This window comes from Dromiciops gliroides, chromosome X (genome assembly GCF_019393635.1).
Source record: "Dromiciops gliroides isolate mDroGli1 chromosome X, mDroGli1.pri, whole genome shotgun sequence".
In the NCBI taxonomy this organism is placed as follows: domain Eukaryota; kingdom Metazoa; phylum Chordata; class Mammalia; order Microbiotheria; family Microbiotheriidae; genus Dromiciops; species Dromiciops gliroides.
Window position 1 is genome coordinate 71408669 of NC_057867.1, and position 24473 is coordinate 71433141.

Below are 24473 nucleotides of genomic sequence, written 5' to 3' on the forward strand. Positions count from 1 at the left end.
CAACTCTTTCCCTTTAATTTTAACTGCACTGGTTTTATTTATGCACAATGTTATTGATTTTACATAATCAAAATTGTCCATTTTATATTCTGTGATCCTCTCTGCCCTTTATTTGGTCATGAACTATTCCCTATCCATCGTTTCCTTGCTCTTCTAATTTGATTATGATGTGACCTGTTATAATCTAAGTGCTGTATCCCCTTGAAGCTTAGCTTGGCATATGTTATGAGGTATGATCTAAATCTAATTTCTGTCAGACTACTTTCCAGTTTTTCCCAGCATTTTTTGTCACATTCTATTCTATTCTAATAGCTGAGATCTTTGAATTTATTGAACACTAGGCTATGTGTTATCTTTTGTATTTTCTGTATCTAATCTGTTCCACCAATTGGTTTTTCTCTCTTTTTTAAACCAATGCCAAAGTTTTGAGGTATACTGCTTTGTAGTATGGTTTGGATCTGGCACTGCCAGACTCCTTTCTTTTCCATTTTTTTTCTGGTAATTTTCCTTGGGATTCTTGACCTTTTGTTCCTCCCAAATAATTTTGTTTTTTTCCTAGCTCTTTGGTAGTTCAATTGGCATAAAATTAGATAAGTAAATTAATTTAGGTAGTATTGTCATTGTTATTATATTGGCTTGGCCTATTCAGAAACAATGAATAGTATTCCAATTATTTTGGTCTTTATTTCTGTAAAGAATGTTTTGTAGTTGTATATGTGTAGTACCTATGTGTGTCTTGGTAGGTAGAAGGAAATGTATTTTATATATTCTGTAGTTGTTTTAAATATAATTTCCCTTTCTATTTCTTCCTGCATGGTTTTGTTGTTAATATACAACATGCTGAAGATTTATGTGGATTTATTTTATGTCCTGCAACTGTGCTAAAATTATTGTTTCAATTAAATTTTAGTTGAGACTCTAAGGTTCTCTAAGTAAACCATCATATCATCTGTAAAATGCATTAATTTTTTTCCTCTTCGTGCTTATTCCCTCAATTTTTTTCTTGTCTGATTGCTATGGCTAGCATTTCTAGCACTGTATCAAATAATAATGATGATAATGGACATCTTTGCTTGACCCTTGATCTTACTGGAAAGTTTATCCCCATTACGTGTAATGCTGACTCTTGGTTTTAGATAGATACTATTTACCATATTAATGGAAATGGATGTTGTATTTTGTCAGAATTCTTTTCTGTACCTGTAGATGTAATAATATGATTTTTTTTGTTCTTGTTACTAATATGGTCTATTATGTTGGTAGTTTTCCTAATATTAAACCACCACTGCATTCCTGGTATAAAACCAACCTCATAATATTTTATCTTTTTGATGTGTTGCTAAAACCTCTTTGCTAATATTGTATTTAATGTTTTTGTTCCAGTATTTATTAGTGTTACTGGTTTATCATTTCATTTTACAAACGAAGAAATGAAGGCCCAGAGAGATTGAGAGACTTTGGCAAGTTTACACAGGTCCAGGTCTCCCTTTTCTTTAATAACTTTCTTGTGTCATTGATCCCCTGTGAGCAGCCAGGCTGGTAAAGCCTAGGGACCCCTTTTCAGAAAAATGTCTTAAAATATATATGATTATAAAGGAATCTAATTATATTGAAATACAATTGTCAAAATATGTTCACAATAAGATTACAGACCCTGTTGGTTAAGAACTCCTACATTCAAGAGAAAATGTGCCTTATATCATAGAATAGCTTCTGGGTCTCCTGATTTTCTGTTTACGTGTAGACTCTACTTCCTAGATTCCAGTGCACAGCTACCTGCTGGTGGTGGTTCTTATTGTTGTTCTTGTCATCGTTTGTCCTTTGTTCTTGAAGAGGAGCGATGACATCATGAGCATCATGCCTTGACTTGGGTGTTAGTTGGATTTGAATGAGGCAGAGTGAGCACAGAATCGTCAGCCTTACTCTCTCCTCTAGAGTCACCCAGAGTCCAGTGGCAAGATAAAGGTCCAGAAGACTCCGGTAAATTGGGCCATCTTTTGTCTCAGTGCTTACTCAGCCCTTAGTTATCTTAATTTAAAAAGGCCAAGGTCACCTACTGAATGTTCTGGTAATCTTGTCACTGTATATAGACACTAGAGTGTGAATACCGCTCCCCCCTCCCCGACTGTGGAACTGGCCTGGATGATGTACCTCCATGATGTTATACTGATGATTTCAAAGGCTGCAGAATTTCCACACAGGTGACTCTTGTTCCAATCCCCAGATACATACACATGAAAGAAATGTTTTCTACCTTCCAAGGCAGTGGATTGCGGTTACTAGAGAGATGGCATAGGACAACCAGGTTGGTAAGAGAAGGGGGTACCTGACGGTTAAGTATTTGAAGGGTTGTTATATAGAAGAGACATGAAATTTCTTTTGGTTGGCCCCAGAGCAGGGAAGTAAGGGCACTGGATGGAAATTGTAGAGATGGAGACCTGTTTTAAAGTGACCCAGGCCCCTTCATAGTCAGTCTTTAAGTGGAGGTGGGCTGGCCCCCTTGTCAGTCACCCTGTGGGAGGAGATCCTATACCAGTGTGGGCCCTGAGGTTCTAAGAGTCGGTTCCTCTACAACTTCTCTCTCCTCCCTTCCCCAGCAAGCAGTTCCTTCTCTTTGTCTTTTCCCCATTGGCTACCTCTCATTGTCAGAGCGTTCCCTGCTGGCCCACCTCCCTTTCCTTGCGGCCCCTGCAGGGGCTCATCCTTGCCTCTTTCTTCTCCTGTCTTAGCTTTTCTGCTCTGTTTCCTTGTCCTCTTGTGTCACTTTTTCCATGCTATAAATAGGTTTATATGAAAAACCTGGCTATTCTGTTTGCACAAAGCAAACAGAAAAATCAGTGGTCCAAGTGTAATTTGAAGGTCTCCATCTCTTTGGGGCTCATTTGTTCTTCTTGACTACATTCATCTTTTGGTAGGAGGTCACCACCAGAGGGAATGCCTGTGTGCTTTTGGCCCGGGGTTGATTCTGGCTCTGGTACTATTCTGGAAGGCCAGCCTTGGAAGATGGGAGGTTTTTTGGTTTTGTTTTTCAATCTTATTGATACCTTCTGTTTTTACATCACCTATATATCCCAATACATCCAGTTCTCACTTAATGTAAGTGGACCTGTCCACAGACCAATTTATAACTCCATCATCATCGTATTGTACTTCCACAACCACTTCAAGATTGTCTATTTCCATTTTTTATCATCTTCGCCAATTTTCTACATATGAAATGAAAGCACAGAGGGTGGTTTTAATTTTCATGCCCCTATTAGTGATTTGGAACAGTCTTTCACATGATTGTTATTGGGAGTTTTCCTTTTGACAACTGTTCTTTTCTTTTGAACATACCCATTGGGAAAATATCTTTTGGTTTTAAACATTTCTCCTAGTTGCCTCTGTGTAATCTTATACATCAGGCCTTTATCAGAGATATTGGATACAAAGAATTTTTCCCAGTTGATGACTTTTTTAACCTTAGTTATGTTCATTGTGTTTGTGCTGCAAAGGCTTTTCTATTTTTTCCAATTGAAATTATCTATTTTATTTTCAGTTTTTCTTTCGTTTGGCTAAGAATTCATCTTCCCACCTCTAAGCTGTGAAAGCTGCCTAGTCTGATTCTCTTCTGTTTGTTTTGTTTTACTGGTATGACTTTTAATATTCAGGTCACATTTATTTCATTTTACTGTGGTATATATGGTTTTCAAGGTGTTAGACTAACCCTGATTTCGGACATTCTGCTTTCCATTTTCCCCAGAAATTCCTGCCAAATAGGATTCCCCCAGGTAATCATATGTACTCTAAGGTTTGTCAAGGTACATGGTACCTTTACAAAATTAGATCATATACTAGGGCACAGAGAATGCAAGTGTCAAAAAGCAGAAATATTAAACACCTCCTTTACAGACCATAATACAGTAAAAAAAAAAAGTCGTTAATACAGGGAGCACAAAGATACAGACATAAAATTGGGGGTTAGTACCATATATTATGGTGGGTCAAAAAACTAATTATAAAAATAATTAATAACTGTGTAAAAGGCAGCTGTAGGGCACAAATAAAACAGTCCTCAGGGGGAAAATTATATCCCTGAGAACGATAATTAACAAATTAGAAAAAGAAAAGTTTAACCAACTGACTATGTAATTGGGTGGGGGGGGGGTGTAATGAGGGTTAAGTGACTTGCCCAGGGTCACACAGCTAGTAAGTGTTGAGTGACTGAGGCCGGATTTAAATTCAGGTCCTCCTGAATCCAGGGCCAGTGCTTTATCCACTGCACTACCTAGCTGCCCTCTCTAACAGAATTTTAAAGAAAAATTAATACATTTACTTAATAAATTATTCTCAGAAATTGACAAACATTCTACCATGCTTCTTTTATGAGACAAATAAAAGACTAATATCTTAAGTAGGGAAGGATAAAACAAAAAAGGAGACTTTTAGGCCAGTATTTTTTTTTACTTTTTCTTTTAGTAGAGTTCAATTTTTTCCCAATTATATGTAAAGAGATTTTTAGCATTCATTTTATAAGATTTTGAGTTACAAATTTTTCTCCTTTTCCTCCTCCCTTCTCCTCTTCCTAAGATAGTAAGCAATTTGATATAGGTTATATATGTGCAGTCATGTAAAATATATTTCCATATTAGTCACAGTGGTAAAAAAGGAAACAGGCCAAAAGGGAAAATACACAGAAAAAATTAAGTGAAAAAAGTATGTTTCAATCTTCATTCAGATTCCAGAGTTCTTTCTCTGGATGTGGAGAGCATTTTCCATTATGAGTCCTTTGTAATTGTCTTGAACTATTGTGTTGCTGAGAAGAGCTAAGTCATTCATAGTTGATCATCACACAGTGTTTAGGCAAATATTCTCAATGAATATTGATTCATAATTTTTTAATATAATTCTGGGAAAAGATATTCAAGTAATTTATCCAAAAATTCATTCACTAGGATGTCTCCTTTTCCTGCTATTATTTGACATAGTTCTAGAAATGCTATCAGTAGCAGTAAATGAGAGGAAGAAATTAAAGGCATAGATGGGCCATACTTCATTCCCTATACTTCGATCTCCTCCTGGACAATTATCTGCTTCCTTCTTGTGGCAATTATAGAGAAACTTCTGTACTGAGGCCCCCAATCCTGAATTTTAATTGCCTCTCTGTGACTACTATTTTGGGAAAACCAGAGCCATCTTTGACTTAATTCTCTATCCTCTGTGCATCTCCTCATCACCAACCCCTTGCCATGTATATCTCCCTCCACCAATTTCCCTACCATCTTTGGGTGCCAGGAGCCACAGTCATATCAACTTGGCCATTGTTCTTGGATGGATTGTGTCAGTCTTCTCCTCTTGTGACTCTAATCACTATCCCTGTAATTTTCTGAAATCAAGTATCCCCTCCCCACTCCCACCACCTTCCCCTGGCCACCACTCGCAATTTGTGTTTTGTCCCCTATGTTAGACTGTAAGGTTCTTGAAGGCTGACATCTTGACAAAAGTCAAGAGGACAGGCCAATGGCCCAGGATGCAGCAGATAACCTTGGTGTCTTGTTGCTATATGCTGACAACATAATGGTTTACTTAAACAATTCTAGGGAAACAGCAAAGAAACCAGGGGTCTCTTATTTGCCATATCTAATGGCCTTTTCTAAATTTATTGACCTCTCTGAAGCATTTTGACACTGTTGTTCACCTTTTCCTACCATATATTCTCTCATTTCTGGTTTTTTGAGATGTTGCTCTCTGTTGGTTCTCATCCTACCTGTCTGATCTCTCCTTATTATCCATTGCTGGATCTTCATTCATATCATGTTCACTAGCTATGGATACACTCCAAGGCTTCATCTTCTGGCCTCTGTTGCTCTTTACACTATTCTGTTCTGTGATCTCCTCAGCTCCATAGGCCCATTTGTGTTTTTTGTTTTTTTGTTTTGTTTTTTTTTAGTGAGGCAATTGGGGTTAAGTGACTTGCCCAGGGTCACACAGCTAGTAAGTGTTGTGTCTGAGGCCAGATTTGAACTCAGGTACTCCTGACTCCAGGGCCAGTGCTCTATCCACTGCGCCACCTAGCTGCCCCCCATTTGTGTTTTTTGTAGAAACTTAACACCCAAACTACCCCATTCCTGTCAAGGATACCACCATCCTTCCAGTCACCTAGCTTTGCAACCTCAGCATTATCTTCATCTCCCTCTCTCTGTTGACATGATCTAGGTGAGAACCAATGAGGGCCTAAATAACACTGAGATCTGTGTAGGTGGAGTGAAATGGTTGGAAGTGAGAGATGTTGTAGATAGAGGTAGAAATGGTGAGAGCTGGCAATTTATTTCATTGGGGGGGGGAGGGAGACACACACACACACACACACACACACACACACACACACACACACACACGTTGTTGCCCCTGTTAGAATATAAGCTCATTGAGAGGGCAATGATGATTTTGCTTCGTATACCCAGAGCTTAGCATAGTGACTAGCACACAGAATGCTCGTTTGCTTGATTGACCAGACTTCAAGTCTAAGGTGGGACATGCTGCCAGTTTTAAGCTATATTAAAAGAAACAGCATGGCCTGACCTTGTGAGGTGATAATACAGCTGCATTATCTACCCTAGTCAGACTGTATCTGGGGAATTATGGTCAATTCTTGGTGAGACATTTGTGGAAGAAGATTGATAAGCTGAAGTACATACAGAAGAGAATGACCTAAATAGAGAGGAGCCTGGGGAAGGGAAAGGGCAGGGAGGGCAGGGAGGGGATGTAAGAGTTGTCTTCTGATATATGAAAGGCCGACATGTGGACAATGGATTGGATCGGCTTAGCTTGGTGTTCTTTTTAGGTCACTGGTGGCTATTAATAAATTAAGGTATGTTTATGTTTCCAAAGTATATTTTAATTTCAGAAATTTGATGTTACTACCCAAACAAATGTAAGATTTGTGTACTGAAACTTAATAACCTGGAGGTATCTCTGGCCAGGATAATAATCTTAGCTGAAATATCTTTAAACTCTCTTGGGAATTAGTTAATTGTTATTCCCTTCTCTGAGGCCTTTGGTATTTACATCAGAAAGCTAATGCCATCCTTAGGCTGCAGGAAAATCAAGACAACAGTGACAGCTATTTATTTAAGAACTGAGATCATGTATTTACCAAAAAATATGCTTCTTTTGATACTCTTCATTGTAGTGTTAGGATTTGCTTTTATTCAGATACATATAAAGTTGTATTTCCTTTTATTCATACATAAAACTTAATGAGTTGATGGAGTTCTATAGATTTCAAAAGGTAGAAGATTGTTCACAGTAAAGTTTTGTTTTCTGGGTTTTTTCCCCTAGTTTGTATGTTCCTTAACAGAAAGAGGAAAGCAACAAGTAGATAATGATACCTAAGTGGTGAAGATGCACAATAATCATTCTCACAGAATTCACAAAGAGAAGGGAAAATAAAGAATTGAACATTAGAAGCCAAAACAAAGTAAACATATTATACTTGGTATTTCATCTTTCGAATAGTCATCATTTCCTGTACTTACAGAGGTTTTTTGTTTTTCCGGAATAAACATTCTCACTTCCCTCCATTTCAGTGGATCTGCCTCCTCATCCTTGTGATTCTTGGAGTCTATTTCTACTTAAAGAGAAATTTCCCCTTTTTTGTGGTTGTCTAAGAGAACATCTTTACTTTCTTCTTCTCCTTCTTCTCCTTCTTCTTCTTCTTCTTCTTCTTCTTCTTCTTCTTCTCCTTCTCCTTCTCCTTCTCCTTCTTCTCCTTCTCCTTCTCCTTCTCCTTCTTCTCCTTCTCCTTCTTCTTCTCCTCCTTCTCCTTCTTCTCCTTCTCCTTCTTCTCCTTCTCTTTCTTCTCCTTCTCCTTCTCCTTCTCCTTCTTCTCCTTCTCCTTCTCCTTCCTCTTGTTTCTACTCAAGCTTTTCTGCCTTTGTCAGACCTTCTATGGTTTGTAATCTGCTGGCACAGCCTTCAAGAATCCACGGTCACGGGGCAGCTAGGTGGCGCAGTGGATAGAGCACCGGCCCTGGAGTCAGGAGTACCTGAGTTCAAATCCGGCCTCAGACACTTAACACTTACTAGCTGTGTGACCCTGGGCAAGTCACTTAACCCCAATTGCCTCACTTTAAAAAAAAAAAAAGATTCCACGGTCACTTCCTCGCCATGGTGAAGGCTCAGAGTAAGCCCTTAGTGGAATAATTGTCATCCTATTTAATATTTGAATTTGTTGCTTTCAGTAGTAATTATCTATTTCCTTTACATAGTATGGTCACCTTATAAACCATTCTCCTCAAAAATAACTCTGATTCATTATGACTTTGGGACAGATGACTCATATTCTAAACATTTCTCCAAATGGATAATGATTATAATTGGGGGATTTTTTGGACCATTAATTATAAATTTTGAAATTCTTTTATGATTGCCACATCTAAGATAATTAGAGTGCAAAAACTGACTTTGGGTTCAAATAGTACTCTGTTATATGAAAAGAAGTTTCCTGGTGGGCTTACCCTCTATAATTTCTAGAAACAGACCAATTCTTATCTGCTGTTAAATAATCCAGTTGCAAACTGTCATGAAAACAGGTTTTCAGGAGCTAACAAATCACAGTGCACTGTAGCATGCAGCATTCATTCTATTAAGCTCTTAATGGCTGTTCTGAATTTTGATGACTAATCTCAAGTTGTCACAGCTCATTAGCTGCACAGAATGGACATGCCCAATGGCTGGGCCAAATACTGGAGAGTAAATTGCACCTGTAATAATGGGAACTCAAATGGATCTTCCCACCAATCCCACTTTTCAGGTGCAGCTGACTGTTGACATTGGACACGAATGCTATATTCTATTCAGGTATGTTAGGAGCATGTTGATTTGGGCAAAAAGCATATGTTCACTTTGTGGGGTGGGGGCGTTTTTATATGAAGCATATTCTTGGTGAGTTTTAATTTGTTTTGTTCTTAAACACCAAATAAAATGAGCAATTCCATACACATAGTAGAACACAAAAAGAATATTGTGCATGAAACTGTGGGTCTATTATATACGGCTTGGGTTTTTTTTGTTTTTGTTTTGTTTTTGCAGGGCAATGGGGGTTAAGTGACTTGCCCAGGGTCACACAGCTAGTAAGTGTCAAATGTCTGAGGCCAGATTTGAACTCAGGTACTCCTGAATCCAGGGCCGGTGCTTTATCCACTGGGCCACCTAGCCGCCCCCTATACAGCTTGTTTTTATTTTAAAATGTGTGTGTATAAAAATTCTGCATGTTGCTTTCAAAGATGCCCTGCTTATCTGTGATTCTTTCTGGCCTTTTATTCTCCTGTACATTTTTTTTTTCAAAACAAAAATGTTTCAGTGACCCTCTTTTCTCTTCTTCATTTTTTTGGACAACTTTATCCCTAACTCTTCTCTCCTTGCTCTTTCTCCTTCCCCTTCCCCCACCATTGAGGGGACAGAAAGAAAGAAAAACAAAGCTTTTCTAATAAATATGCATAGTTAAGCAAAACAAATTCCTACTGTGTCCATGCCAGAAAATGCACATCTTTTTCTACATGTTGAGTCCATCACCTCTCTGTCAGGAGTTGGGCAGCGTACTTCATGTTCAGTACTCTGGAGCTGTAGTTGGTCATTGCATTGGTCAGAAGATATTCTTGTAAATTACAGTTATGTTAACATTGCAAATCTAGGATGTAGAACATAGGCCAAATTATTCTCAGGAGGGTAAAAGGCCATATTTTAATTCAGTCTTCTACAAAATGGTCCCGTGTGTTCTTGGCCTACAATGACATCTTTGTCCAGTGTACGGTCTGTTCCTTTGATCTTATAAAAGCAAATTAGGTCCCAGTTTGGGGCCTGGAAACTTGAAAACCCAATTGTAGGCCCCATGTTCTTCAGGGCCACAGTTGCACTGTTCATGGACTTCAGAATTGTGTTACAGACTTAGAAATTTCCCAGCTTAGAAAGAGCTTCTCCTTCATCTCAGAAGACCAATAGTAAATCAATATATTGAGCCACCTATACTCCTAAAACAGGCTGTCTCGCTGACCAGATAAGACTAACACTTGCAACCATTCAGTGCTTAAGTCTGAGACTTCAGTGGATCCATTGTGAAGTCAGTCCATGTATTCCCTCACCTGCTATAAATTGCAGCCTATCCCCATCTTCTCACCTTTTGTCGTTATTTGTGTACTTCTATAACTTCCTTGTGGTGGCCTTCCCTAACATATTGGAGGCCTTCCACGAAATCTTTTAATAATTTGTGGATATCAGTGCAACATTCAGCCTGTCTGTTCCTAGCTCTTGCTACCTTCCATGTTTGTGGTCTTTCCTCATAATCCATTCTTTTGATGTCTTTTATCACCATTTCTTTCAAGCAGTTCATCATCAATAACATGCTGTAACCTACTTAGATCTACCATTTTGTTCCCCATTGCCCTTTGAGTTAACCTTATTTTTTATTGTGTAGATATTATGGTGGTCTCTGAACAAAGGATCATAAAAATGAAGGATATTGTTATAATAATAGCATATACATAGCGCTTGATGATTAACAAAAGAACTCGACAGAAAGATCATTTTATCCTCACAACACCTTGGAAGTAGATACTATTATCGTTCCCTCTTCACAGATGGGGAAGCTGAAGCAAAAAGTTTAAATTACTTGCCCACGGGGCAGCTAGGTGGCACAGTGGATTCAGGAGGACCTGAGTTCAAATGTGGCCCCCAGATACTTAACACTTACTAGCTGTGTGACCCTGGGCAAGTCACTTAACCCCAGTTGCCTCACCAAAAAAAAATTACTTGCCCAAAATCATACAGCTAGTGTGTGAGATTAGATTTTAACTCCGGTCTTCCTGACTGCAGGCCCAGCACTCTATCTATTGCACCACCCAGCTGTCTCTTAGAATTAGTGCTAAAAGGGCCTTTACGTATAATCTAATACAACTACCTCATTTTATAGATGAGGAAATGGAGGCCCCCCAAACTCTAGTAACTTGCCCAAGATCACCCAGGTAAGAAGTAGAACTTCAGGTTCTTTCAAGTCATGCTTGATATTTTAAATTTTGCTGCATTCTCTTTTGATCTGCATATGTATGGTTGTTCTTTCAATTTACATTGTTGTAGTCATCATATATATTGTTTTCCTGGCTCTGCTTACTTCACTTTGTATCATTTCATGTAGATATTCTCTCGTTTCTCTGTATTTATCACATTAATCATTTATAACCTAACCCTATGTTCACGTACCATAGTTTGAATTCAGCCATTCCCCAATTGATGGTCTCTACTTTGTTTTCAATTCTTTGCTATCACAAACCATGATGCTATCAGTATTTTGGTGCATATGGGCACATTCTTCTTCTTCTTATTCCTTAGAGAATAAGCTCAGTAATGGAGTCTCTGGTTCAAAGGGTATGGACGTTTTAGTCACTTCATTTGCTTAATTTCAAATTGCTTTCCAAAGTGGTTATACCACTTCCCCACTCTACCAATAATATATTAGTGTGCCTAACATTCCATAATTCTTCCATTTTTGTCATCTGCCAGTTTATAGGATGTGAAGTGAAGTCTCAGAATTGTTTTGATTTTGCATTTCTCTTATTATTAGCAGTTTGAAGCATTCTCTCATGTGCTTGTTAATGCTTTGTAATTCTTTTGAATTGCAAATTTTACTTATTCACATCCTTTGATCAGTCATCTGTTCAAAAATGACGATTAATCTTACATGTATTTGTTAATTGCTTATATATCTTGGATACAAAACCCTCATCAGAGAAATTTGATACAAAGATTTTTCTTTCCTATTTTACCACCTCTTGTCTTATCCTAGGTGCCTTAATTTTGTCTATGTAGAAGCTTTTCAGTTTAATGTGACCAAAGTTCCCTATTTTATCTTTTGTAATTGCCTCCTTGTTTGGTTAAGACTATATTTGCCCATACCTGTGAGAGATATATGGTCTGCTTCTCTTCTCATTTTTTAGAATATTAGGGTCATATGTCCATTTAGAGTATTGTGGAATACCGCTTAAGGTTTCAGGCCTCCTTTCTGCCAGACTGATTTCCAGTATTCTCGGTAGTTTTTATCAAATAGGTAATTCTTTATTAGGTAGTTAATGTTTTCTGCTTTATTGAAGACTAATTTATTAAGTTCCATTGTTTCTAGCTATTCCTTGTCTAGACTGTTCCATTGATTTACCCCTCTATTTTTTGTGTGTGTGTGGCTATGAGGGTTAAGTGACTTGCCCAGGGTCACACAGCTAGTAAGTGTCAAGTGTGTGAGGCCAGATTTGAACTCAGGTCTTCCTGACTCCAGGGCCGGTGCTTTATCCACTGCGCCACCTAGCTGCCCCCCCAATGAGCTTTTTTTTTTCCTTTGTTTTTTGTAGGGCAATGAGAGTTAAGTGACTTGCCCAGGGTCACACAGCTAGTTAAGTGTCAGGTGTCTGAGGCTGGATTTGAACTCAGGTCCTCCTGAATCCAAGGCCAGTGCTTTATCCACTGTGCCACCTAGCTGCCCCCCCCCAATAAGCTTTTAAAGTTATCATTTTTTAATTTGGTCCAGCATTAAAGGTGTGTCCCAGTTTACATAATCCACATTATATATGACATACTTTTCAATTTCAATAATATGTTGTTATGATGTTCACATCTAAACAAGAGACCAGTGTTTTGAACGAAATTCTTAAGAGTGGATTAATTTCTGTTCTACGGGTATACTTTTCAGTAGAAAATTGTTGAGCATTAGAGTTCTAATGGAGGAGGGATTCTTTAAACCTCAGTTCTGGTAATAAAATCCCTTGGGGAAAGACTGTACCTAATGCTTGCTATATTTTTTAACCGATGAGATAGTGTTGATGTGTTAAAAGGGAGAAAATTGGAAAGAAAAGAAATCTTAGTAAAGAAAGCCTTCAACAAAGTCAGTGAGCTTTTATTTTGGGGGGAAATCAATGCACTTGTGAGGACTAAGTCTTAGGAAAGATTTAACTGGTCTTGATTCATTTAAAGTCATTCAAACTCTATTTGTAGTCCTCTGCAAGATGAGGTTCTACTCTAGGAATGCCCTGTCATTGATGGGGAAAAGGAAATATGAGCCAGTTTTTTTTTATCACTTTTCATTGATTGAAAGATTCATCAGGATTTCTTTTAAAGTTACCAAATAGCTTACACTTAAATGTTTTCTCTTTCCTGAAACCTAGAACTGTTTATAATATTCAAGTGATATCATGATCCCCATTTTAAAGTTAAGGAAACTGAGACTGACAAGTTAGTTAAATTGGACTCAGGTCTTCCTGACTCCATGCCTGATACTCTTTTTATTTTATTTTATTTTTATTTTTTTGGTGAGGCAATTGGGGTTAACTGACTTGCCCAGGGTCACACAGCTAGTAAGTGTCAAGTGTGTGAGGCCAGATTTGAACTCAGGTCCTCCTGACTCCAGGGCTGGTGCTCTATCCACTGTGCTACCTAGCTGCCCCCATGCCTGATACTCTTATCCACGGGGCTAGATGGCATGTGAGTCACCTCCTCACTCCATAACACAGGCCAGGGTGGTAGAGCAATGCATCATTTACCACCAGAGGACTCAAATGCAGCACTATGACGATCTAGAAAGCCAGACAAGTATGGGACTTTGGGTTTGCCCCATGATGCAGAAAAACCCAAGTGCAGATGTTACCTGCCTCCCAGGGCTATCATAAGGAGAAATGAGATAATGTTTGTAAAGCTCTTTGCATTATAAATGCTTGTAAAATATTTTTTAAAATTTAAATAGATATGTGCTATAAGAAACGATGAGCAGGAGGAGTTCAGAGAAACCTGGAAGGTCTTGCGTGAGCTGATGATGAGTGAGATGAGCAGAACTAGAAGAACATTGTACACAGTAACATCAACATTGAGTGTTGATCTACTTTGATGGACTATATTCTTCTCACCAATGCAATGGCACAGAAGAGTTCCAGGGAACTCGTGATGGAAGAGGATCTCCAAATCCAGGGGGAAAAAAAAAAGAACTGCGGAGTATAGGTGCTAAATGAACCATACTCTTTCTTTTGTTTTTGATGCTGTTGTTTTTTTTCTATTTTGAGGTTTTCCATCATTGCTCTGATTTTTTTTCTCTTATAACATGACTAATGCAGAAATAGGATTAATGTTATTATGTGTGTGTGTGTGTGTATATATATATATATATATATATATATATATATATAACCTATATCAGATTACAAAATGCAAGCTTTAACTCTTGGGAGAAAAATGGATCAGAGCAGTTGAGCGGAGGGAGGGCCTCAGCCGCTATACATTCTGACTCACCCTAACCCTAACCTGGAGAAACATTCATGTGGAACTGGGCTTCAGGGGTAGATGAAGCTGCAGGAAAAAGATGACTCACATGCTTCCACATGTGTTACAGGAAGCCTTGAAAATAAATAGGAGAATTTCTTGGTGAAGATAAGTCCAGTACAAACCCAAGAGTTAAAGCTTGCATTTTTTTCTATTAAAAATAAAGTTGTACAAGGAAGAAAATCCTCTATGTGCCTCCTTGATCCTCGGTACCAACCAGGTTTGTGCCTGATTAAAGCAGGAAATCACTCAGCTGGAGCCAGCAGTCTACTTTCTTACAGTAACATTGAAAAGTGGGCCCAGGTACTGCTTGGTATCTCCTATCTCTCCTAAGGTGCTCCCCCACATAAATCTCCAGAAGTTAAGCGATGCAATTGGACAATCTGGAAAACCATATGTCTTAATGCAGAGGTTTTTATTTGGACTGTTTGCAAGGAAAACTTGAAGGTTTTTCTCGGCTGAAAGGAATCATAGAGGCATAGACCTAGATCTGAAAAGGCCTTTGAGGTGCCATCTGGTCATTTTATAAATGACACTTGGAGCCTGGAAAGTTCGGTGGCTTTGCCAAGGCCACACATGCCCTATCCAATGCTGGATTTGAAACCAGAACTATAGAGTTAGTGCTCTTTTGCAGTTATCCACATCAAGAGCCTCTGCTAATTTTCTTAATAATCTTAATAAGTTAAAGGAAACACACCACTTTTGTCTTTATCCAAAGCTTGAAAATGGTGAAAAAGAATATTGGGGAAAACAGAGCATTGAGAATGTCTTCTTGAGTTGGGTAGATGCTGCTTCCCAAAAATTTTCGTAATGAATCCTAGAGTATCCGCATTCAGCTCTAAAGTAGGAAGAGGCAGAGTTGGGAACCCCAAGGAATTCTGGAGCCCTGGAATGAGAAAACCCAAGTTCTGGTCTTTATCGGTGACCCTGGGCCTAGGCTCTCCTCCATATACTGTAAGATGACAAGCTTGGCCTGATTCCTCAAGTGGCCACTGCTTAACACATCCTGGGTGCATTGCCACCTGACCCTGGTTCCTAGTGTCAGTCTTATCCCCAAATACAGAAGTGAATTCTGTTCTTCCTACCTGTGCCGCCTTCTTTTATTGTCATTGCCTGACTTGAAAAGAAATCTGCCATCTTGAAGAGCCACGGTGTGAAGCCTGCCTAGATGCAGCTGAGGGTGCATGGGCATGGCTTTCAGAGGAGGGCATGAGGTGAGAGGGGATGCCAACACCAAGATTCCTCAAAAGCCTCCTTCCTATCAGAGCCGGAGAAATGACTCAAGGCTCTTGTTTGCAGCAGCCCTGTGAAAAGCACAACCTGGAATCCACTCCAAGTTCTCTTACTTGTATGATCTTGGTCAAATTCTCTGGGCCTCAGTTTCCTCCTGAGTTTAATGAGGTGTTTGGATGTTTAAAGTTTCATTCCAGCTCTAAGTGTCTGCATTATACACCTGACATTGTGGGAAACATCCTGCTTTTGCCACCCACGTTGCCTTTTGTCTCTCTTGCCTCCTCCACCCCTTCTCCCCCCTCCCAAGTCCTCGAGTTCCTGGATCCAAAGCACTTTGTCATGCCTTACACTAAAGTTCCTTCCCACTCCCAAAATCTATGATTCATCTTAGCGTTCGTTCACACCGTTACACATTGTAGGAACGTAGGTAGGTAGCGAACACTTAAGATCTTCTGCTATTTGTTAATAATGAATAGGAGAGAAGGATTTGATGGAGAAATAATAGCTGACATTTCCACAGCACTTTTTAAGCTTAACAAAGTTTTTTACATACTTTTTCATCCTTCTAACATTCCAGCGAGATAGGAAACTGAGGCTTAGAGAAGTTACATGTCCTAGGTGAGAGGTTTCTGCTCCCTTCCAAGCCCAGCTCCATACACCTCTCTCTCTCTCTCTCTCTCTCTCTCTCTCTCTCTCTCTCTCTCTCTCTCTCTCTCTCTCTCTCTCTCACACACACACACACACACACACAGGCTTTTATCTGTGTTAGGTGGCGCTGACAGTACTCCTCACATGAGCACAGACGGCACATCACAGGAAAGGAGAAGAGGGTCCCGGTTGATTAAGTCTCTGATTTCTCTCTCTCTCTCAGATGAAAAAGCTAGCAGCTCTCCCTGCCTTTGTGTCTCTGCGTGTGCACGCCATAGCCGAAGAGAAAGGCCCCAAAAAGTCACTGAAACCCACTCAGGTAAGTTGCCTGCTTTGAGGTTGTTCCTTCTGGGGAACAAGAAGAGGATCAAATACTATGAGCTTTAAAACATTTTGACCTCAATGAATGAGAGATGAGTTAAAAAAAGATCTATGAATTACGTAGTCTGAATTCTAACAATCTCTTTTCTGCATATTAGGCACCTACCAGCTGCTAGGCACAATCATAGACTTTTTCTTGTTTTTTTATACATTGGCGCTCTGTTCATTTGGATAATAAGACTGAGTAGGTACCTAGGAGAGGTTCCTACATGTAAGGATCAGGAATAGTAGGTACTATGAAGGAGGTAGCATCCTAGATGAGCCTTAATGAAAAGAAAGGAATTTCTAGAGGCAGCAATGGCTGAGAGTCTGTCCCAGGCACTGGGGGCAGGGAAGGGGTGGGCCGAGACAGCCTGTGCAAGAAAGTCAAAGCCTAAGAGAGCCCCTGGCAACAGCTGAGGAAAGAGCTGGCCTCCAAGCACCCAGGAAGAGAAACACCAGGTTGGAAGCAGATTGTGGAGATCCCTGAATGCCAGACTGCTGAGTGGGGGGGCGGGGGGGGGGATGGATCAGAGAAGTGGCAGGAGCAAACCTATACATCAGGGAGATTCTTTTGGCAGCTGTGTGAAGGGTGCATTGGAGAGGAGAGAGACCAGAGGCAGAGCAACCAGTTAGAAAGTTATTCTAGTAATTCAGGCAGAAAATAATGGGAGCAGGGCAGCTAGGTGGCACAGTAGATAAAGCACTGGCCCTAGATTCAGGAGGACCTGAGTTCAAATCCAGCCTCAGACACTTGATACTTACTAGCTGTGTGATCCTGGGCAAGTCACTTAACCCCCATTGCCCTGCCCCCTCCCCCAAAAAAAGAAAGAAAATAATGGGAGCTTGGACTGACATACTATAGGAGTGGGGCTGCAAACGAAAGGACCAACGCAAGGGATACCTGAGGTAGACTTGACAGAACTTGACAATCTTGACAATTCAGTGAATAGAGGAGATTAGGTAGTGGGAAAAGTCAGGAAGGACTAAGGTTTTAAACCTGTGGGATTTGGTAAGTGGTGGCACTCTCAACAGAACTGGAGCAATCAGGAGGCAGTCCAAATCCTGGAAAAAAAGTGATGAGTTCAGTTTGACACCTCTTGAACTGAGATATTGGAAGGGTATTCAAGGGCAAATGTCCAGCAGGCAGTTAGAAAAACCCGGGTGGGACTCGGGGAAGAGAAATAAAGATTTGGAGTCATCTGCGAAATACAATTGTGAGGGGAGGCCTATTTTTTCAAAATCATTTTTCCTCCTGGAAAATTATTTCCGGATTGAGTAGTAATGCAGAGAATATCTTAGGACTTCTGGATAGCTTGGTATGTAACATTTACCAAAATATGTCCTTTTAAAGAAAATACCATGGGAACTTGCAAAACAGATAAGTAAGAATTCTCTGTCTTATGATAAGAATTTGCCATAGGGTACCTTTAAAAAGCATGTTTTTCAATGCATTAAAAAAACTAATTTATGAACATTTTACTTAGGTCATAGTTGATTTAGGTATGACTTTGCAAACTCTGATTATGCAGCATGTCCCAAAAGTCTTAGTGCAATTTTAAGCCTTAGTAACTTTAATCTGCACCAAGATTTTTGGGGCCCCCTGTGTCCAATGAGGTATATGCCTCAATTTAAGGCTCTTTATAGCAAAACATCAATCAATCCAAAATCTTGAGGAATGAGATATTCTAAAGGCAGCCAGGTAGCATAATAGGTAAAGCTCAGGACCTGGAGTCAGGAAGACTTAAATTTCAATCTAGCCTCAGATACTTATTAGTTCTGTGGCTCTGGGCAAGTCATGTAACCTTTGTTTGCCTCAGTTTCCTCAATTGTCAAATAGAACTAATAAAAGCACCTACCTCCCTGCATCATTGTGAGGATCAAATGAGATAATATTTGTAAAGCATTTAACACAGTGCCTAGCACATAGTAGGTACTCAATAAATGCTTATTCCCTTCTCCTTTTAGAAAAGATTTCTTCCATAGTATAGATTGTTATCACAACTGAATCTCCCTTTGATTATAAAGCCTCAGAGTCAACATTCTAAACATGAGTTTATTAATTCAAGTCTATGAATGTTAAAACTGTATGAGATTTGAATGGATGTTAAAGCTCCTCTAGCAGATTCTGTAGAAGTAATTTGGAATAAATCCCTGCTGGTGTTTCTTGTCCTTTGCCAGGTTCTCCTAACAATTCAGGGGGAGAAATGTGGTTAACTAGAAGAGAGTACTGTTCAGTGGGGTTCAACTTCACTGAAACTTGACTCTTCACTGATGTCCAACCCCATCCCTGGGAAAGAAGAATAAGCACGTGCAGCCTCCTCAGGGAGCATCTCCTTACTGTAGGCCTTCTCCCCATTCTTCTCCATAAGATCACGGGACCCTTAGAGGCCATCTAGTCCAACTTCCCCATTTTAGAGATAAGGAAACTGAGGCAGCAGAAAGGCTTAGTGCCTAGCCTAGAATCAACCAGTGGAGGGCTGTCTTTGAGCTCAGGCTCATGTCCTGACTCCAAAGTCAGTGCTCAATACCCTCTGTGCAGCTCATCCATCAGGGCCATTTGGTCCATCGGCCCAAGTAGGTGATAACCCCAGGAAGTGGAGCCTTTGGGAAGGCCCTGGGACCTGTAAGTCCTCCTCCTGCTGGCTGATGTCTGAAACTCTACTTTGGGATTTGAATTTCTTTAATGTAAGGCTTGTGACCTGTGCCTTCATTGGCTTTATCAAGACTGGTTAGAGTTTTCTTTCCAATTTATGAGCTTAGAGCATTGCCTGGGTCACTGAGATATTAAAAGGACTTGCCCAGGGTCACACAGCCAGGATGTGTCAGAGGTGGGCCTTGAACCCAAGGCCTTCTTAATATCTCTCCATCCACTTGATTATACTGCCTCACCTAAGCCCTTTTCCCTTCCAATGAAAGTAGCCTTGGGTAGGATCAAATGATAAGTTATTATCAGGCATTGATTTATAAGAGCTGAATATTAATGGAGGATCTGAGAGCAGATTTGGAGAGGGGGAGGTAGAAGAGAGATGAAGGATACTGCTTCCCTAGAGGGTCGTGAGGAGGGATGTGCCGAAGGATGTGACTGGAGATCTACCCTTTGGTTAACTTTCTGCATTGCCCTTGTACGTTTTGTTGACCCTGACCCCTTCTAGCCATAGTTACTAAGCATTTGCCTGCACTCCTGAAGGACGCACAAATGAAGGAATGCAGGCAGGAAGAAGAAAGCGTTGATTGAGTGCTGGCTCTGTGTCAAGCACTGTGCGCTAGAGATGCCCTGCCCTGCCTTCAGGAAGCTGCTGTTCCACTGGGGGAACATTGCATCCAGGGGAATGTTTCTGGAAGCCCTTTGCTTCCAGAAAGTGACAGGGCTAGTGAGTGAGGCCATAGGGGAAAAGCTGGAAACCACTCATCGATTTGATCATGGCTCATGCCATCGTTCTGTGCCCTGTCTGTAGCCCAGTGCCTGGCACACAGTAGGTGCTTAGGAGATGCTTAGTGAGGAGAAAGGAGGGAGGGCATCTTGGACTGGGAGGCACCGGTGGGAGGGAAGGGAGTGAAGGGAAGCATAAGCAGGAGCTTTCCCCAAGTAGCCCAAAGGGAGCCCACCCCTCCTCCAAGGGCTGCTCTCTGGCCAGGGCACGTCCTCAGGCGTGAGAGACGGAGGATGCAGAGAAGAGTCTGGAAAGGAGGGGCTGGCCTGAAGAAGCCCCTGGTTTCCTGGCCTACGTGGGGTGTCCAGAATAACAGCAGAGGCCTGGCCTAGTAGCCACATCCCCTGCAGCTACCAGCACTTCTTGTCTTGTTTCCCTACTGCTTTTCCCACTTGGACTTTCTTTAATGATGTCTGCCACTTACCATTGTGTGTTCTAACCCTACTTGACACTGAAGGCCAAGCTGATTAGGCATTGGTTTGTTGGTCATATAACAAGCATGTACTAAACACTGCAAATGTTCCAGGCACTGTGCTAAGGAAGCAAATGGTGGGAGACTTTCTTTGTGGGAAAAGGGTTTTTTCTTTCCGTAATATGTGTGTGTGTGTGTGTGTGTGTGTGTGTGTGTGTGTGACAGAAAGAGACTGTGTGTGTTTTTGTGTGTTGGGGGAGAGACTGTGTGTATGAGAGAGAAACTGTGTGTGTGTGTGTGCGCGTGCGTGTGCGTGTGTGCATGCGCGTTTTGAAGAGAGGGGTGAGAGGGGGAGCCTGTGTGTGTGAGAGAGAGACACTGTGTGTGTGTGTGTGTGTGTGTGTGTGTGTGTGTGTGAGAGAGAGAGAGAGAGACACTGTGTGTGTGTTTGAGAGAGAGTCTGTGTGTGTGTGTGTGTGTGTGTGTGTGTGAGAGAGAGAGACAGAGAGACAGAGAGACAGACTGACTTGGCTATAAACTTGTGTTTTTGTTTCTTTTTTGCCTTTCCAGCTCCCTATTTATAATGTACCATCTCTCCATTCTCAGTACATTGAAGAGCAGCCTGGCCGTTTACAAATGGGCATTGCTTCCATCCGAACAACAGCCTGGCATTATGTTGGCTGGTGCAAAGTAAGACCATTCTCCTAACCCGAGAACCCTAAAGTGTCTGCTTTGTGTTCTTACCCACACAGCAGCTCGAGTGTTTTCAGGTATTGCTTAGTGTGAATTTTCACATGGAAACATTTTATCCCTGGTTGTCGTTGCTGGATTGGTCCTGATCATGGTAAGCGGTCTGTGCTCCCAGCTGGGCCCTGGTCCTTTGGCCTCTGTGGTCAGCCAGCCCTGTTGCCAGGCACTGACTTGAATGAGCAGCATCAAGCAGCAGAGGAGTGGTGTTCATATCAGTGTGGTATTGTCATTGTGTGACCTGGCATATACTGGCATCACAATCCGGGTCCCCATCCTTCTAGCCCAGTTGTCATGCAGACTTGCTCCCACCCTACCTGTGTCCATTCTGTTGTTTTTTTTGGATTTTTAAAAACAGTTACTGTGGTTAACAGATCTGGAATGTAGTTCTGGAAAATTCTAGTTTGTTGAAATATTGTCATTCTGGATTAGGGGTTCTTAACCTGGGGTCCATGAAAGTGATAGGGTTTTTTTTATTTTGATAACTATTTCAGTATAATTGATTTCCTTTGTAATCCTGTATATTTTATTTTCTATAAAAACATGATTCTGAGTAGAGGTCCATTGGCTTCACTGGACTCCCTGGGGGTGCAGGAAGCACAAAAAAGTTTCAGAATCCCTGATCGAAATGGTCTTGCTGGTCTTCTGTGAAGACGTGTTATTTTTTTTATTATTCTGAGTTTGTCACGATCTTTTTCTGACAGTACTGTTTGTCTTTTTAAGGAGGCTCAATACATTCTTAATAGTTTGATCTCAGGGAAAATGTCTTGACTAATTAAGGTCTGATTCACACACCTGAGGCTAATGCCAGCAGTCAGATGATTCAGGCTTAAGTCTCCAGAGACCAAATTTTCCTTAGTGTTCTCAAATTTGTCTTTAGTGAAGCAAATTGCTCCTGAGACATCCTTAAATTGCTACCATAGCTGTCACCCAATTTAAGACCAAAAGGCCATTTAATTCCCGTTAATGTTAGAAGGAATGGGCTGAAAGGCACTTTTGAAGACATTTCATTTTGAATGTAAACAACTTTGCTCTTATAATTTAAGAAAATACCTAGTCTTTAAAAATGACTTCTCGTTCGAATTCTGTTGGTATCATAGATGTCACCTTTCAGCTGCTATTCCTAGTGCCCTAGTGTTTCAAAACTTGGATAATCGTGCCCCCTTGTGGTCAGAAATTAATAATCCACCATATCTTCAGTTTGTCAACAAGCATTTCACTTGAGATTTATTCGTGTGAATTATCAGTAAAGACAAATAGTTTTGTAGCATTTAGTTTCTCTTTGAACCCTAATATCATGCTGCTTCTATATTTTCATTATCTTTATCTGCCATTACAGCATATGTAATGTGAAGTACATGTATGTATGTATGTATGTATGTCTCCTATATAGAATAACTATTCCCAGGGTCTGTCAATTTCACATATCTTCTTTTGTTCTTGTCTAATATAATGTGTTAAGTTGTCTTCCCTTTGAAAGTTTCTTTGGCTGTTGCCTTCATAATATCTGGTTAAGGGGTTTAGGGAGTCAGAAGAATTGGATTGTAATTTTGGCTGGAGTAGACAGTGTGGCCTTGGGTATATAACTGCATATTAGCTGAAGAGGAAAAATGTTGCTCAAATCTTGAGTAAGCTGTATCTCAGCAGTCCAGCAGGCTTCTTTTTACATTTGCTACCCTTAGGGAAGAAGAAAGAAAAGGGTACTGGATACCCAGCAAGGGTTCTTTCTCTCCCATCCTGCCTGAAATATTACTGGGGGAGAATTGTTGTTTGGTGGCATACTAGAAAGGAGGGAGGAATTCAAGATAGTTTTAGGGAAAGGGTTGAGGACTGTAGAGGAAGTCTGCGCTAAATGGGGCATCACAGTGACTTCTTGGAAAGATTTGTTCTTGGCCCTAATGGTTGGTAGAGTTGGCTGTTATTTACTTGTCTCTCCCACCAGCTTCCTACCTAAAACCTGTGAGTTGTGCTGCCTCAATTAAATGATCTCAGTGTCCACTCTTCTTAGATCTCAACACTCCAAGATGATTGGTTGGTCCCGTCAGCTGGTGTCTCATGGAAAACCCCTTGGCCCTTGTCAGAGACAAAGAGACACCAAACTTCTTCCTGAAATAGAGATTTTAGGGATCTGTAGAGACAGTGTAGTGTTTATACAAAGAATTGTTATATATTTCTAAGATTAAGATCCATTCCTACACAGATGAACTGATAGGATTAGGGATGAGGTTGGTACCTTCATTACGACTTAGAGCAAGAGCAATGTTGCTTAGATCAAAGGATAAAGTATCAATCACCACCTGAATAACTGGTAAGAATTCTAATCATTGGAGGAAACTTAAAATAACTCAGGTCTTTCATTAACCTGATGGTTAATGAAAAGTCATAAAGTTCAGTGTTGGTGGAGAAATGGACAAACTGGAAGCACTCCTGGCAGAGCTCCCACACAAAAAGCTAAACATGAAAAAAAGAAAGAGATAGAAAAAGACGTAAAATGTTGCCAAAGAAATTAGGATCAAAGCAATCTTCTATACCATTGGCATGTAATTTGTGATATCTGTAATGTGGTGTTTACTTCCACCATGTGGATCCCAAACCTCTAAATGTAGGAGCTGGGTCTTTAGTGATTGCCCATATTCATATACCTAGGGAATATTATATGTGGGTTTTCTACCCAAGTCTCCCTAATTCTAAGGCCAGCACTCTATCCACTATACTATGCTGCCTCTCAAAATAATAACAGCAATAAAATCCTGAAAGATACACACAAGAAAAGCATTCAGGGGGCAGTGCAGTGGATAGAGCACTGGCCCTGGATTCAGGAGGACCTGAGTTCAAATCTGGCCTCAGGGGGGCAGCTAGGTGGCGCAGTAGATAGAGCACTGGCCCTGGATTCAGGAGTACCTGAGTTCAAATGCGGCCTCAGACACTTGACACTTACTAGCTGTGTGACCCTGAGCAAGTCACTTAACCCCAATTGCCTCACTAAAAAAAAAACAAAAACAAATCTGGCCTCAGACACTTGACACTTACCAGCTGTGTGACCCTAGGCAAGTCACTTAACCCTCATTGCCCCACACAAAAAAAAGAAAAGCATTCAGAAAGGGAAACAAAGAAATAGGAGGGACACTTTCTTTACCAAAACTCAGGTCAAAGGCTTCCTTCTACAAGAAGCCTATCTTGATTCCTCCAGCCAGAAGTAGCTAGGTACTTCCCCATAGTACCTTGTATTCATTTTGAATATATTTACTGTGTGTATGTATATGCACACACACACACACTCATGTATCCAAGCATGTATGTGTACATATTGT

At 40.5% G+C, this 24473-nt stretch overlaps 1 protein-coding gene across 3 annotated transcripts in view; it reads left to right on the forward strand.

Annotated features, from left to right (window-relative positions):
• The window catches only part of APOOL (apolipoprotein O like), a 129511-nt gene that overhangs the window by 29430 nt on the left and 75608 nt on the right, over window positions 1-24473 (forward strand). For all 3 annotated transcript variants that reach the window (XM_043973871.1, XM_043973870.1, XM_043973869.1), the window contains exons 2-3: window positions 16433-16528; window positions 20986-21105. In XM_043973871.1, coding sequence (XP_043829806.1) covers window positions 16433-16528; window positions 20986-21105 — 216 coding nt within the window. The remainder of the gene's footprint in view (window positions 1-16432; window positions 16529-20985; window positions 21106-24473) is intronic.